At 37.1% G+C, this 15872-nt stretch overlaps 1 protein-coding gene, 1 long non-coding RNA gene and 1 other non-coding gene across 3 annotated transcripts in view; all 3 read right to left on the reverse strand.

The window, feature by feature from the left end:
- LOC143678814 (uncharacterized) overlaps positions 1–15872 on the reverse strand; it is a 461187-nt gene that overhangs the window by 78030 nt on the left and 367285 nt on the right. The gene's annotated exons all lie outside the window — the stretch shown is intronic.
- The window catches only part of RGS5 (regulator of G protein signaling 5), a 58920-nt gene continuing 49982 nt past the window's right edge, over positions 6935–15872 (reverse strand). The window contains exons 4-5 of the mRNA XM_077156756.1: positions 15494–15660; positions 6935–12248 (exon numbers count right to left, since the gene is read on the reverse strand). Of these exons, the coding sequence (XP_077012871.1) occupies positions 12087–12248; positions 15494–15660 (329 nt within the window). The 3' untranslated portion in view covers positions 6935–12086. The remainder of the gene's footprint in view (positions 12249–15493; positions 15661–15872) is intronic.
- On the reverse strand, positions 11633–11703 carry TRNAS-GCU (transfer RNA serine (anticodon GCU)). The gene has a single exon. It is a non-coding gene; the product is annotated as a tRNA-Ser (tRNA).

A 15872-nucleotide genomic window follows, 5' to 3' on the forward strand; every position in this document is an offset into this window, starting at 1 on the left:
CTATCTTCAGAAAGGATTTAAGAATTAAGTAATCTGTACTATCCTATTGAAATTATTCACATCAAAAGATGAATGACAGATAATTTTCTAGCAGTATATCTTACTTTTAAGGGGTAGTGTGCTGGCCTGCAAAGATAACTCATTGTAGAAATTATTATAGGGGTAGCATTTGAGAAACAGGGTTTTTCTGAGCCAAGCCTACTAAGTCACAGAAGAAAAGGAGCCAGGAAATTGCCACCTCACTTATGATATGCCACTGCCACTCACAATAACATGATCAACACTAAGATGCTATTGAACATAATCTATTCTTTATTATTTGAGAGGATATTAATTTTGTTTCCCTAGTATCTTCCAGTTGATACCAACTTTAACAACATTAATTATTATAGAATTATAGGTATCAAATGTAATCTAGCCTGAACTTTGTTTTAAAGAAAAAGCTCCCAGACTGGAAATCAGATCATCCATAAGAATTATGCCATTATCCAGATGTGTAACTTTGTAGAAATCATTTTACCTTTATAGGCCTACATGTCCTCATCTTTATAATGAGAAATGAGCCAAAAAATCTCTTAGAATGGTGGCGTGTTTTTTGTGTGCAACAATGGTTACTTGACTGAGCACCTGGAATAATTCAGTGGATGTGGATGCCCAGGCAGGTGCCTCTTTTGCTCCTATGGCTTCATAGGTTTTGTTCTCTCCCATATCACTCATTTCAGCTGCTGGCTCTTCAGCTGGAGAGAATCTTTGCAGAAGGGGGGCAGGACTTTGATCCTGGGCACAAGAGAACATCTGCAATGTCCAACTGTGACATTTTCTGAATCTGGATTATTAAAGAAATTCAAATTGGTATAGAGGTTGCAACTTAGGTTGCTAAATTAAAAAGCAGTCAAAATAAATCTTCAGTTAAAAAAATAAGGGTAGCACATATCTCCATCCTTATTCATTAAGGTTCCTGGGTTCTAATTCCTCATTAGTGTCATTTTGATGTTTTTCAAGAATTCTGCTTAGAAGCAAAAAGCTTTAAGCATTTAGCAGTACAGGCTAGGGCAGACGTCTATTTTTCACATGTCATAGTTAGTTCCTTCCAGCAACAGACACAAGGTACCACTTCTTCAAGACATAATTAGGACTTCTGAAGTTGCCTGGAGGCAATCCACCCCCACCTGCCTGCCTCAAATATTACATTTTTCTATGGTGGTAGTGATTTGGAAAATGTGATCTCATTAACAGAGAGACCTGACGACTTGTTCATGAGGTCTGGTGGCCAAAGATTGAACAAAGACAGTCTCATAAGCTTTGCTTCTTAATGGAATATCCATTCACATATTTTATTATTTTAAGAAGTTAAAACATTGAGTGTCTTATTTGACTGAAAAGTGAAAAAGGAAATGTGATAGTTTCATGTGTCAATTTGACTAGGTTATGGTGACCAGTTATTTGTTCAAGCAAGCACTGGCCTGATTAGAGCTCTTTCATAGACAGATTTACATCATTAGTCAGTTGATTGCATGTACAACTGATTACATCTACAATGAACAAAGGAGAGTGTTTTCAGCAATGAGAGAAGTCTCCTCATCCAGTCAGTTGGAGAATTTAAAGCAAGAAACTAAGGAGTTCAGCAGTCAAAAGGAAGAATTTCTATCTGTACTTCAGTCAGCCAGCTTCTCTTGGGAAGTTCAATGCCACCATCATTGAATTTTCCAACTTGCAGCCTGCCCTATGGAATTAGGACTTGCCAATCTCTAAAGTCATGTTAGCCAATTACTATAATATATCTCATATCCTATTCTTCCTATTTCTCTGGAGAACCCTGACTAATACAGGGAGAGAGTGGATCAGGAATTTGTGAGATGAGTCTAACTCAAATGCAGCATGCACTGGAGGCTTTGGGAAACCATCTGAAAAGTTAAGGTATTTGGAAAGTGATTTGTGGGCAAAATACTTTCCAAGACACCGCTGCTTTAGAAAATGCAAAATTAGCAATATTGTGCTTTGGAGATGTTATAGTTTGGAGAGCTTGGCTTACATGACTTTGACAGATGGTAGAACCAGTTCCTACCTCAGCAGTGGCTCATTTAGCTTGTTTTGCTCAAATTAGAGCAAATAACCCTAATGTTTTGAAGGATTACATGTGGTACCTTTGGTCCTAGTGAACCGGAGAGATATCTGAGAGACATATGCTATGAGCTCTAAATTTAGCTTTGTCACAGCATCACAGAGTAACCATAAGAAAGTCACTTCTATGGGTAAGGGAAGATCTTGTAGGTAGAAAGAAGAAAAAAAACAATGATGGAAATACATGTGAAGAAAGAGAAAGTGACAGAGAGATGGAGATAAAGAGGTTGAAGAGATGGTCTGTCTTGGTCTCTGAAGGCTCTCATTTCTGGTTCCCATGAGATCTAACTATGTTCCATGTACATACAATACCCCTGTAACATTTCACTTACCACCTACTCTCTCCTTTTTTTTAACTATCGTGAATGAATTTTCATGAATTTCTACCAAGAAGCATTTTCAGAAAAGAGATCATCTGGGTTCTGCTACATCCTTCCCTGTGTCATACATATTATACACAGATGTGGGAACTGAAGCTCAGAGAAGTGATTTTCTTAGCGCATCCTTAATTTATCTGAGTCTCAGTTTCTGCTTAGATTCGGATGAAACTAAAAATATTATTGACCAAATTAGATTGTGGAGATAATTACTTTTTTTTTTTTTGTATGCTGTATGGCAGGGTCACATTTTGTTGTTTTTCTATGTGAGTATCCTGTTATTGCAGCACCATTTGTTGAATTTTTTATTTATTTGTTTGTTCTTGTTGATTTCTTTGTTTGTTTGGGAAGGTCATGGGTCGGAAATCAAACTCAGGTGTCCCTCACGGCAGAGGAGAATTCTACCACTGAATGACCCTTACACCCGCAGTGGAAATAGTTAAATGAAATAATGAGGAGAAATCCTTAAACCATGTTTCATATATAAAGTAAATAATAAATGTTAACCATTATTAGAATTAGTAATATGGACATCATTTCTTCCTGACCTTATCATTTATTAAGCTCATTAGTAGAACTAATTTTCTCTTGTACGTATGTTTTACAATAAGCACATTTCAAAAATCTGAATTATCACTAAAAAGGGAAAAATAGCTGGGAACCACAGGGGAAAGAACTGTATCAGTTCTTATGAACCAATTCTCTGCCCAGGACAGGAGGACATCCTCACAACTTCCCCAGAAGCTGAAACAAGTACACAGATTTTTCTTAATGTTAGAAAATGTTAGGAAAAATCATTGATGGACTGGTTAATTTTGGTTCCTGTTTTTAATCAGGCTGCCCTTCTAATTGTGAGGAATTGATAGCATCACCACTTACCTATGTGGGACTAGTGACTGTTCTAGTCTGCCAGCTGCTGGAATATGATATATGAGAAATGGAATGGCTTTTTAAAAGAGGAATTTATTGAGTTGCAAGTTTATATGTTCCAAGGCTATGAAAATGTCCCAATTAAACGAAGCTATAGAGATGTTCAATCTAAAGCAACCAGGGAAAGATACCTTGGTCCAAGAAGGCCGATGGCGTTCAGGGTTTCTCTCTCAACTGGAAAGGCACATGACAACATGGCAACATCTGCTAGCTTCCTCTCCAGGATTCTTGGTTCATGAAGCTCCCCTGGGGGCATTTTCCACCTTCAACTCCAAAGGGCTCTGGCTACGTGGGCTCTGGAACTTTTTCCAAAATGGTTCCCTTTTAATAGGCTCCAATAAGCAAACCCCACCTTGAATGGGTAGAGACACATCTCCATGGATAATCAAATATTGTTGATTATTTAATGAGCAATATTGAATGAGGATAAAGGACATGACTTTTCTAGGGTGCACAACAGATTCAAACTGGCACAGTGACATAGAAAGAATGCATTAGTATTTACATTTAAATTTATTTGCAAGTAAGTCCTGAAAATATCAGCTTTAATAAACTTCTTTAAGAGATAAATGTTACATGCAAATCAATTCTTTATAGGGTTTATTTGGGGAAGAAAGAAAAAAGCAAGTGCCCATGAAAGCTTATTTCAGACTTAGACATGTACCTTCATAGTGCTTATTTTCAAAAACTGGGCTCAAACCATTTGTCAGATTTCACTCTCAAGTAAGAAAGTGTTAGGAGAATTCTCTAGTGATGAATTTTATGCAAAATTTATTAAAGGCTTTCAAACTTCACTAGATTTTAAGATGAATTTAGGAGTTGCCAAAATATAGTCTTCAAATAGATTTTTATCACATAGTATGAATTTTTTTAAAATTAAAAATGTGATAGGATATGTTGATACAGTTTCTGGTCTGTCTCCTCTTTCCCTCCCATACTTGCTGTTGCTCTTTGATCATACACATTTAGGAAGCTTCCTAGAGAAGGAGGATCAGTGAACAACAAAGTCACATGGTCGGCTTTTAAATTTCAAGTGTAAAATGGTAAAAAAAAATTGAAGAACATGTGATGGGGAAGAACCCATTTTTCACTCATCCTCTTGCAGCCACCCTTGTCTAGACAAGTATTTTGAACTAAGGCAAAAAAGATGAAGATGAGAACACAGGGACTGGATTAAAGGAAGAGATTGGTAGAGATCTACACTGGGGAGAATGGTCCTGAAAGGAGCTATGTGGCTAGAAGGAGAATCAGGAGCCAACAACTATCACATCTTCTCTGGATTGAGCATCATCACTGAAGGAGGAGTATCTGAGTTGCTTTTTCTATTTGTCCAGTGATGCCTGGCTGCTTCTTGACCATCCAAAAGGAATTAAGCCAGCTGTGTTAGTTATATTCAGTTGTCAACTTGGCCAGGTGAGCATACCTAATCTTGTTGCTGCGGACATAAGCCAACGGTACGTGAACCTCATCTGTTGCCAATTACATCTGCAGTTGGCTAGGAGGCGTGTCTGCTGCAATGAGTGACGTTTGACTTAATTGGCTGGTGCTTAAATGAGAGATCGCAACGTAGCACAGCCTAGCAGCTTGGCATTCCTCATCTCAGCACTTGCAGCTCAGCCCGGGCCCTTGGAGATGGAGAAAGAAATCACCCCGGGGAAAGTTGTTGAAACCCAGGGGCCTGGAGAGAAGACCAGCAGAGACCATCCTGTGCCTTCCACATAAGAAAGAACCTCAGTGGAAAGTTAGCTGCCTTTCCTCTGAAGAACCAACAAAATAAATCCCCATTTATTAAAAGCCAATCCATCTCTGGTGTGTTGCATTCCGGCAGCTAGCAAACTAGAACACCAGCCTATGCCCTGAGATTTTGGTCTCCATCTAACCTCCCTATGTATGAAGCCTCTCCTTCAACAGCCTACAGAGGACCACTTATTTCATAGCAATCCAGCAAGAACAAATAGAAAATACGGGCTAAATTTGTTTACCTATTTGAAAGTATTGGACAACTCCCTGGGCGGTGAGGTACATGGGCTAAGATTGCAATTAGAGGGGAAGCCCAAAGACATGAACCTTTCATCTGATGTTGCTTTATCCTTTAGATATATGCCAGTTCTAAAGCTCGGAGACCAGAAGCTGTGCAGTTGCTTAGAATTAATCTGAGAAGCTAAATGGAGTTTTCAGTAAACTCACAGCGCTTGAAGGACCAAAATCAGAGTTCTGGGTCCACCAAAAGACATCCTTAAAGCAGCATTCTCCAGAATAGCCCTAAACTGGAGCAAGCCTAAGCTTACCAAGAGTAGAATGGGTAAATGCTTTGTGGTATATTCATGCAATGGAATACTAAATGTAACAACACAGACAAATCTCACAAACTTTACTTTGAATCCAAGAATATATTCTGAATTACTTCATTTACATAAAGTTAAGAACAGGAAAATGTTATTGCTGGTGTTATTTCAGAATAAGGGAAAGTTTGTGAGGTGGGGTGGGAGAGATTCTTACACCCTCATAAAATTCTACAGTTTGTTTTATATGGTTAGAAGAGTATTCACTTTATGAAAATTCATTGTGCTCCTTTCTGTGCATGTGTTCTAGATATAATTATTTAAAAAAAAAATTTATTCTAAAATAAAAAGCCCATAGTTACCTCTTTGGAGGTTTCGACCTCTTCTCCCAACCACCTCCCACCATGACCACGCCCACAAAATATTTCCCTGAGTCATTAACAATTATGCTTTGAATGGAAAATTTCTTGCTGTTTACAACATTTTAACTGAGTAATATGGGCTCAGTCTGCTTCTCAGCACAGAGTCAGGGGTGCCACATAAGACACCATTATCCTGTACATGTCTAAGTTTAGTCTTGAGAAACATCCATCAAAGAGCAAGAGAAAACAAAACAAAACCTCCTAAATTCATTCACAGTTATGAAGCATAGGGTAGGATAAATGCTTTCATCCTTGGTGTCATCTTCAGATTGGCAATAAATTCAGTAGCTGGCACATGTAGATTCTCAATAAATATTCATTAAATGAATAGATTTCTGGAATTTCGTTGTTCATCAAACAAACAAATAGAAAGACCTAATCAGATGAAAGAAATGACTTATCTTGTACAAAATGGTGTTCTAAGCCAGGCAGTGAATCCAAGTTCATAAAAATGGGCACCCAGAATTCAAAAAGGAATGACTTAGTCACAGAACATTGCAGGTTCAAAATGATATATTTATCTCAGTTCATAACAGAGATGAGAGCTGGGTCACTAAGTTGTTGTCACCTGAATCCAAGGGAAAGTAGTCAACAGAGTATATGAAAATGGGCCATTTTGTGTCTCCCTTTCTGATTTTTGTATGTCAGGCTTTATTATAATTAATTCTCATTACAATAGGGATCCTTCTAATTAATTCTAATTAATTGAGGATTCACTTGGTATAAGAAGCATAGTGAAGAAACAAGCTTATTTTAAGGAAGAGTGTTTCAAATGTTCAGGATTCAAGAAGGACTCATATGAAGCTGTTATATAGATATTTATTTAATATAACATATGTGATGGTGGTTACAAGTACATATTTGGTGCTTTACTTATCAAGAAGTATGAGTCGCATAAAGTATTTGATACACAATCAAAAGATACAATTCTGTTTGAATGAAAACCTTATGGGGTAAATGCTGACAAATGCATTTCAAACCTTCCATTTTTACTCCATTCTCCAGGCTGTATAGACTGAAGAAGAGTTAAGAGTTGTAGCATTTTAAAACAATTCAGGTCCCCCAAATCTTGATACTACATGACAGGAAAAAAAATTTGGCAAAATGTATCCAGATTATTTGCTTCCAAAGGCAAATTTCTCAATATTCCTTTTGTTTTGTCTATGCCCATGGAACCTTAGCCTATGTATTTTCCTATATAGGGAGTTAAATGCTTTTAATCTATTTTTAGTCACATTTGTGGTTAGCTCCATCCATTTCAAATATTTCCTTTTTCTAGGAGACAAGGGGAAGGGAGATATGGAGGTGGTCTGAAGAAGACAAATATCTCTGGTGAGAGAACAAGTAACTCATAAGGTTTATTAACTTGAACATGAATGTTGAGAAGTGAATTTGTAGTTTCTTTACTAGAAAAATAGGTTAAGGTTATTATTGAACAGCAAAATAAGGAATAATGTTCCTAAGATTTTTTTGCTTGTCACATTCTGCTATGAGTTTCCATTCCAAGCTACGAATGTCTCTTCAAGTGGAAGTGTTGACTTTTGCAGTTCTAGGATAGTAAAGTGAAAAGGGATAGCCTCTCTTTGGGCATCTTTTCCTCTACCCTGCCTTATGACCTATTTGGGTGAAAAATGTGTTAACACAGCAGCAGTTGCTAAATCTTTAACGAAAGAGCCTTGCTCAAAGCAACTGTTAAATGCAAACTTATCTAATAGAATGGAAAGACTGGAAAAGAAGAGCAGTCTAATGACAATTCAGTCGGGATATACTGAGATGCACCAAGAACCCATGTCGAAACCTATATAGAGTTTTCTGGCTCCTGGGTTTGGATTTTGGATGTTGGAAACTGAGTTCCCCCCTCTCTGATTTCTGGTATGTGCAAGCCAAATTGAGAAAGTAGATCATCCATATTTGTCTTTTCTCTAATTGAGACCTTTTAGGACATTAAGGTACAGTTTCTCTTCTAGTAACATGTGAGTCAAGAATGCCTTCCTGGAAATCAGGAAGATGTCAACAAAGAGCAGTTTGATTTTCAGTAAAGCTGAGCTACTCTTAAATGTTTCCTAGCCACTGGATTAAAATCATAGGTCTTGAGAACTTCCTTACCAAATCCCTTCCTTCCTCTCACCCCTTTTTTCTTATGACCCCATTCTCACCCAAATCTACAAAATTCCTAGGAAACGAGGGAAAATTATCTGCTATGATTTCAGGGTGAAAATCACTTCCCTGAAATATAATTACTTTTAGGTGATTCTGATATTATCAAATTTTTGAGAGCATAGATAATTCTGCAAGTCTTGGCAAGTAACACGTGTTAGTTTTTCAATTGAGTTGTTAATGGCTGTGTTTTTAGTGAAACTTCCAAAATCTATTAGTCTTCATGGGCAATAATAACACCCTCTTATCAAAATGGAATGTGTTCCAAGGATACCTCGAGCAAGCAAAATCCATGGCTTTGTAGAGGAAAACAATAAAAACTACTTCTTTCACCAAGTTCCTCTCTTTATGTACTAAAAATTTAAATTTACTTAAAACATAATTTATACAATAGAGAATTAGAGTACAGGGGGTAGGGTGGGGCACAAAGTGTTTTCATATGTTTGACTCCATTTAAAAGTAATGTGATTGAAATTCTCTTAATTAGTTCTTCATTTCGGAAGTCTGATGGGGAGAAAGAAAATGTGTAATGTACATGTGTAGAGGGGAAGAGTGGGAAGTTGCTCACATGAGCAAGCATTGTTTTAGCAAGTAAACATAGAACACAGACTCTTAATTTATTCTAGGGTCCAGAGTCTGTCTCTTGGTTCTGGTCCAGTTTAACATCTAGTCTGACTCCAACCCCAAACTCCTTCAAACCCAGACAGAAAAACCTAGGTTATGGGCCATTGCCTGGGCTAATCTTAGGTTTCTCTCAAGAATGAGAAGCTTTTACTTCTGTTCCTATTGACCATAATTTAGTTCTACCACCTCCCATACATCCCAAACCCACTGACAACTGTAGTTACATTTACACAATTAGGGGAAATGCAAGCACCCCAGGGCTCTTGTATTAAGCCTCACACATCCCCCAGGCAATTCACTCTAGAGAGAGTGGGAGGAAAGGAAGAAGGAGGAGGCAGTGATAAGCAGGCAATACACATTTATTTCCTGGAAATATCATCCCAGTTTTTCTAATTTCCCAGAATTAAAAGAATGTGTTTTCATTGCATTACCATGGAAACTACTAGAAAATAGGGATTTTTTTTTTCGTTTAAGTTAAAAAAAAAAGATTTCAAAGACATTTTCTAGGGCAATTTTAAGAGTTATATTTTGTTCTCATTTTCAGCTGGAATGTTTGCATTCTTTTGATTTCATTATGTCATGCTCGAATAGTTTCCGATCTATGTGTGCATTTATGTAGTTAACGTCTTTTGACTGGAGAGCATCCTTTTGTAGCCTTTATAGCACTGCCCTCCTGGTTCCTTTTCCTGCCCTCTTTCTCCCAAGTTCAGCTTATGAACAGGTGATGGCTCTTCTCATCCTCCACCGACACTTCTCCCCACTTACACAGTGTGTGCCCATGAGTACAGTCCATTTGAGTGCTTGCAACAACCAGATAGACGAGATCTGAAACATTAGTTATTTCTCTGGACATTTAAAATATCTGGATATTTTAAATAATGTGAATAAAATATTTGAATATTTAACTAAATTCGATCTTTACTTGCAAATGTTGTGGCATCCAAGAAAAAATAACTCATCTAGATTCCAGAGTTCTTAAGATTTCTAACTGCATTAGAAAGTAAAGGGTTGGTGATTTTCTACTGATTTAGGGCAGTGTAAAGAGATGCTGAGGGAGGTGATGCCAGGATGCTCACACTGGAACATTTTATCTGAGTTGCTTGTCAGTCCTCCACAAAAGATATGATGAGAACTTTTTCACACTCACAATGCTGATCTGGCCTAACTTATTACTGCTTGATGAAGGGTTTTCTTGAAGTGGGAAATACTAATGAATATGAATGAATTCACACCTCCCAATAGCAACTGTTGGCAGTAGATTCAGTCATTCCAATCTATTTACAGAACATGGAATGGCAAGTGTTCACGTAAGGTATACTATCCTTTGAAATAAAAAGAAAGGAAAACCCAGCAAATACCTTAAATGTTTATCTGAAGAAAAGAGTAGTATAGCTAGCTACTTTTCAATATGTTTAGGAAATGACTGAATAAATGAGGTCTAAACCTGTGAAAGTAGGAGTATATGGAGGAAAACAAACAAGGGAAATACAAGACTAAACAATATAATCTTCTACTTAAACATTTCAGAATTTTATTAATCCTTTTAAAAACACCCTCTTTCTTTTAAATTAACTCAGCACCCTCATCTTGATTATCCCCATGCATGGCTGAGTTTGATTCTCTTTGTTACTAAACACGCAAATCATTACTTAATCAAATCTACTAAGGAGGAAGAAAAAAAAACAGAAGCAAAACATAATAATGAAATACAGAATAAAATGTTTAAACCTACTAAAAAATAGTATGGCTGTATCAATTAGCTGTGTATAAGGCATATTAGGGGAATAAATGTGCATTTGACTGTAAGTATAATTCACTAATGCAGAAAGCAAAATAGTGAGGGAAAATTGGAGTTGCTAAAGGACCACACTGTTTTGTAAAATGCAGAAAACTTTATAATCCTGCCTCACATAGAGAGACCCCATGCATAGTAAAATTGATTTTCCAGAGATAATGTGGCATTTTGAAGATAGTAATCTTTTACTAAACAAATAGATAGCATCACTGGATGAGTAGTCAGTTAAGGTTTGACATTATTTTCTCACTTTAGTGTATGAGCTTCTTGATATTGAGGTGAGAGAATACTGCAATGGATAGCAACAGTTTTATTTTGCATAAATTTTGGAATTTTATACTTATAAGGATTTAAAATATTTTGAAAATTGGAATTTTAGGCATAGATCCTAGGAATATAGCTACGTGTATAAAATAAGCCGTTGTTGATCTTAGATCATTGATTAAAACAGATTTTGGCAACTTTATGGGGGGAGGTCAGTGAGGAAGGTGTTAGGAAAGAATCAATATGGATTGGGTTCAGATTGATTTTTTTTTTGTATAAACATAGCATATTAATCATTATATCTCCTGTCTATAATGTACTGCTAACAAGATGTTCTAATGGGGAGGTCAATATTTTAAATAATGCATTTGCTTTAAAAATCAAATAATGGCTATCTCAAAATAATTTGCCATCTTTTACTAAATAAGTTCATAAATAATTAGCACGATGATCTCCCCAGGGTCAGATTAAAACGACAAGCCAGTTCAATTAAATTTCCTTGAAATTGGTCTTTGTACATCCATATTCTCTTTTTTTTTTTTTTGTATGCTGTGTGGTGGAGTCACATTTCATTCTTTTTCCATGTGAATATCCCGTAATTGCAGCATCATTTGTTGAATTTTTTGTTTGTTTTCTGGGCTTCTTTGTTTGTTTGGGAAGTGCATGGGCCAGGAATCGAACCTGGGTCTCCTGCACAGCAGGCAAGAATTCTACCACTAAACTACACTTGCACCCCCCCATCCATATTCTTTTAAAGACCAATTTAGATGGAGATACAGTACATAAATCCAACTGACCCATATTCAATGGCATCACACTCTTCTATTTATTTCTTTAGTCAGGACTTTTCTGTGATATTTTTTCTGGCTCTGACAACAACAACCTGAGTAGAGCTTAATTAAGAAGAGGGCAAAATCTGGTAAAGGAAGGCATTCAGACAATAGATAAAAATTCAAAACAATGTGGGCCAAAAAGTAAGCAACACTTCATGAGATTTTCCCTATTTGGTATCTTTGAGCAAAGCTGCTATGGAAAGATGTGTAGCTTACAAGAAAATTCAGGGTTGCTACTGAGGCATAACTCACAGGATGATATCCAGAGCCCGACTAAATTGCTACTCGATCAACTCCAGATAAAACTCAGAGCGCACAAAACGAGGCAGCGAATCCTTTTCCATCAGAGCGTGGATTCTTTTCTGGGCCATGTCAAAGCTGCTCAGGGAAGGCTCCACGAGGTTCTTCATTGTGATATCCTTCGTGAAGTGGTCAATATTCACCTGTGGACCAGGAAATAGGGTCCTGAGTCGGCACTGGTTGTAGGCTTTGATGTGGGGTGGGGAGCAGAGTGGAAGTTCTCATCAGTGAAACAAATGGGAGGAGAATCATAGGAAATGAGAATTAGCACTTCTATTTTATGGGCTGTGGGGAGGCAGTATTAGGTTCTACTGATGCTCCAATAAATGCATGACTCTGTTTAATAGCCAACCAATGCTAGGCACCCACCATTGCCAGACCCTCTACCAGCCATTATCACATGTATACCATATTTAATCCTCACAACAATTGTAAGAATAAGTCTTCCCTTGTACAATCTGTACACTTATGTCTATAGCTATATTTGTCTGTGCTAGAGTTCTTACTGAGAAGACTATTTGATCTCAGAGAATTATATTGTGGCCACAGTCAGAGTCAGAGACAATGGTATGGCTGGGGAGTGCCAGGCAAGAAAAGATAGAAAGACTGAGTTGTGCTTGAAAGATGAAGTGAGTTGTGGGTTATGATAAGAGTTTTCATAGATAAAAGGGGCCAATATGCTTTATATAGTGAAAATCCAGGTTGCCAGGACTGGGGACAGCCTCAGAGGGCTGCCTTTATATGTGAAAACTCTGAGGTCTAAAGACATGCCCACAAATAGTTAGTGTGAGGCACAGGTGGGCTGTACCACACATTTTTCTATTCTCAGCCTATTATTTTTCCCACCACACTAAGGAAATATGCCTTCTTTTTCTTATATTAAATATATACTGAACTAGGTATTTCAGTATATATTAAGAAAAGTTGTAAGATTAAGAAAAGTAGTTCTTAATCTTATTTTTTATAAGAAACAATACATTTAAAATGTTTTAATACATAGCATTCTACAGCAAACAGCAGCTAGTTCTCTTATTTTTATGTTTACAGGCCTCCTGTAATAGGACTTTCTGGGACGTATTTAACTGTTTACTAAGCCAGGAAAATACTATTTTGTTATTTTGAAATATAGTCAAAGGACACTTTGTAATGTACAAATTATCTACTTATTGAACCACACATGGCCATTTCTGTTTTTTCACCCTTCATTCTAATTCTTGTCACTGTATCTCTGGGTCAGTTTCTATTATTAAAGGGCTGAACTGAACATTCAGAGAATGAAACCTTAGGTTGCTCATTACCCGGGTAAACCTATTGTATAGGTCAGTATGCTATTTATCAAAATGAAATAGTCAATTTTTAAGTCAAAGTATAAGATTTGGAGAATTTTCTAGATAATAGTTTTTCCAATTTAGTAAATATACCCCAGATACACATGTATATGAGATGTTAAGGAAACAGAGGAGTAGAGAGCTTTAGTTAGAGACCAGCCCAAAGTCACTCATCTAGGAAGTTCTGGAACTCAGATATCTACATCTTTTTATCTCACAAATATTTATTGAATGCTTATTATGTGACTGGGATATGTTTAACATTCTCTCTGATGCCAAGTTTGGGTTTATTATTATATATAACCTTTCATTTGGGGCTCTTACAGATATTACTCAATCCCTACATGTACAGAGACCATTGAGAATGGAAGCCAAGACTATTTTAACTTGAGTCCATAGTTCCTTGCCAGTGGGGCCATCATTTGTTTGTTCTAGTACCTCAGCCAGCCAGGGTTTTATTTCTTTTGAAACTTATGTTTAATGTCTCATATTTTCATGATAACCCTCAATGTTTTAACAAAGAACCTTAAAACAATATTTTATTACAGCTCAGGGAAAATACCAATAGCTGGATGGGTCTCCATTGTTTGTAGAAGTTTCAAAAAATCCTAGGATTCTGTGAGAGGAGTGAGGCTGGTAGGAAGGTAGGCTTTAAATGGGGATTCCAGTTGAAATGGGAACCGCATTTCTAATTTAACATTAATTGTAATATGCACAAATAGAGAGAGATTCCATGCTGACAGAGGAAAGGGTATCCCAGAATAAATGGCGTCAGAAGTATGGGAAAGCTAGCATATATCCATGGTTGGAGTTTGAGGAGTGGAAGGGAGCTCTAGGGGCAATGACAAAATTAATGTCCACAGCAAGATTAGACCCACCATGTTTGTGCTCCTAAATTTCACCTGCTGTGTCATGGAGGGAGCAAGTCTGCTGATACTGAGGTACATAACTTATCCATCTACTTAAATATGGTCACTCTTTAACAAGACTCAGCAAGGGCTAATTCATGGCCAAAGGATAAATAGCAAATGGTGGAACTCTAGTGGTCTAAAGTACCTATGAGGAAGAAAGGATGTTGGTTAAGAAAATGTTATCTCACTTCATCTTAAATAGCTTACTACCTATTACCGGACCTGCTCAGATCACTTTTTATTTGACTCCAGTCTTGATGAAACATTCTAATATCCAGATAAAACTTAAGCGTGCAATGTGGAATTAGAATAGTCAGCCTAAAAATGTTATCACCAGGTCTTGCTGTGGCAATGGTGAATTTCACAAATGCCTTTTCGATTGGCTTTCATAGATAGCAAATAAAAGAACAGATAAATTACACCAAGATTTCTTTGAAATCTACTTCATGTCTGTAAGTAGTCAAATAGCAGTATCTTGGTTTTGTAATATTTTTATTTTCATGAATAGATGCCCGTGGTCTCAATTAGAGTATAATGGCAAAGGCATGAGGATAAAAGGATAGAGAGTATAAGGGAGAAAAGAGAGAAGATGGGAAGGGAAGGGAAGGGAAGGGAAGGGGAGGGGAGGGGAGGGGAGGGGAGGGAAGGGAAGGGAAGGGAAGGGAAGGGAAGGGAAGGGAAGGGAAGGAAAAGAAAGAGAGTAAAAAAGATAAATGATAGAAATACTCATTAGGTATCATTTTTTAGACACTGAGCTATATGTTTTCACATCCACTGTTTCATTTAATCTTCACAACAGCCCTACAAAAATAGTTTTTTCATCTCAATTTTTAGAAAGAAATGAACTAGGTTCAGAAGTTCAATAATTTACCCAAGATTATACAAGCGATACTACTTCGACTTGAGATTATGTGTTTCTGAAGTGAACCCTGATAGCAAGGGGGAATCTAAACAGGGCTCAAATTCTTATCTGGTTGGCCATATTGCTCTGATTTGCATCCAGCAGGTGTTTGATAACGCTGGCCTTCCAAATAGGAATAGTCTTTGGCTCTAAACATACAGTTTTGTGCCTCAGATGTAAATCCTTTCCAGGCAGTTGTTGAGCTGAGCCCTACCGACAGGTTCATTGACCTATCTATCAAGACCAACCTCTTTAGGCGCCTCAGTTTGGATGAATTCTTCATAAATTTTCTTTGCCTTCTCAGCCATCTTGGCAGGGGACTTGGTCTTCTTATAATCCTCACAGGCAATCCAGAACTCAAGGTTTTCCTCACTGAATTCAGACTTCAGGAAACTTTTGAAGCTTGCAAGTCCATCTGCAAAGGGGAAAAAATGGTTACGGAAATTTAGCTATTTATTTAACAAACACTATATATCCCTTTATATACCCTGGGCTTACTAAATATTTCAGTCGTTTATGTAAGAAACTAACAAATATTAACTAATTAATCCTCATTACAAACTTAAGAGGCAGGTGCTATTAACATCTTATTTTACAAATGATGTCAGAGAGCCTAACCAGCTGGTA

Source organism: Tamandua tetradactyla, chromosome 4 (assembly GCF_023851605.1).
Source record: "Tamandua tetradactyla isolate mTamTet1 chromosome 4, mTamTet1.pri, whole genome shotgun sequence".
Lineage (NCBI taxonomy): Eukaryota > Metazoa > Chordata > Mammalia > Pilosa > Myrmecophagidae > Tamandua > Tamandua tetradactyla.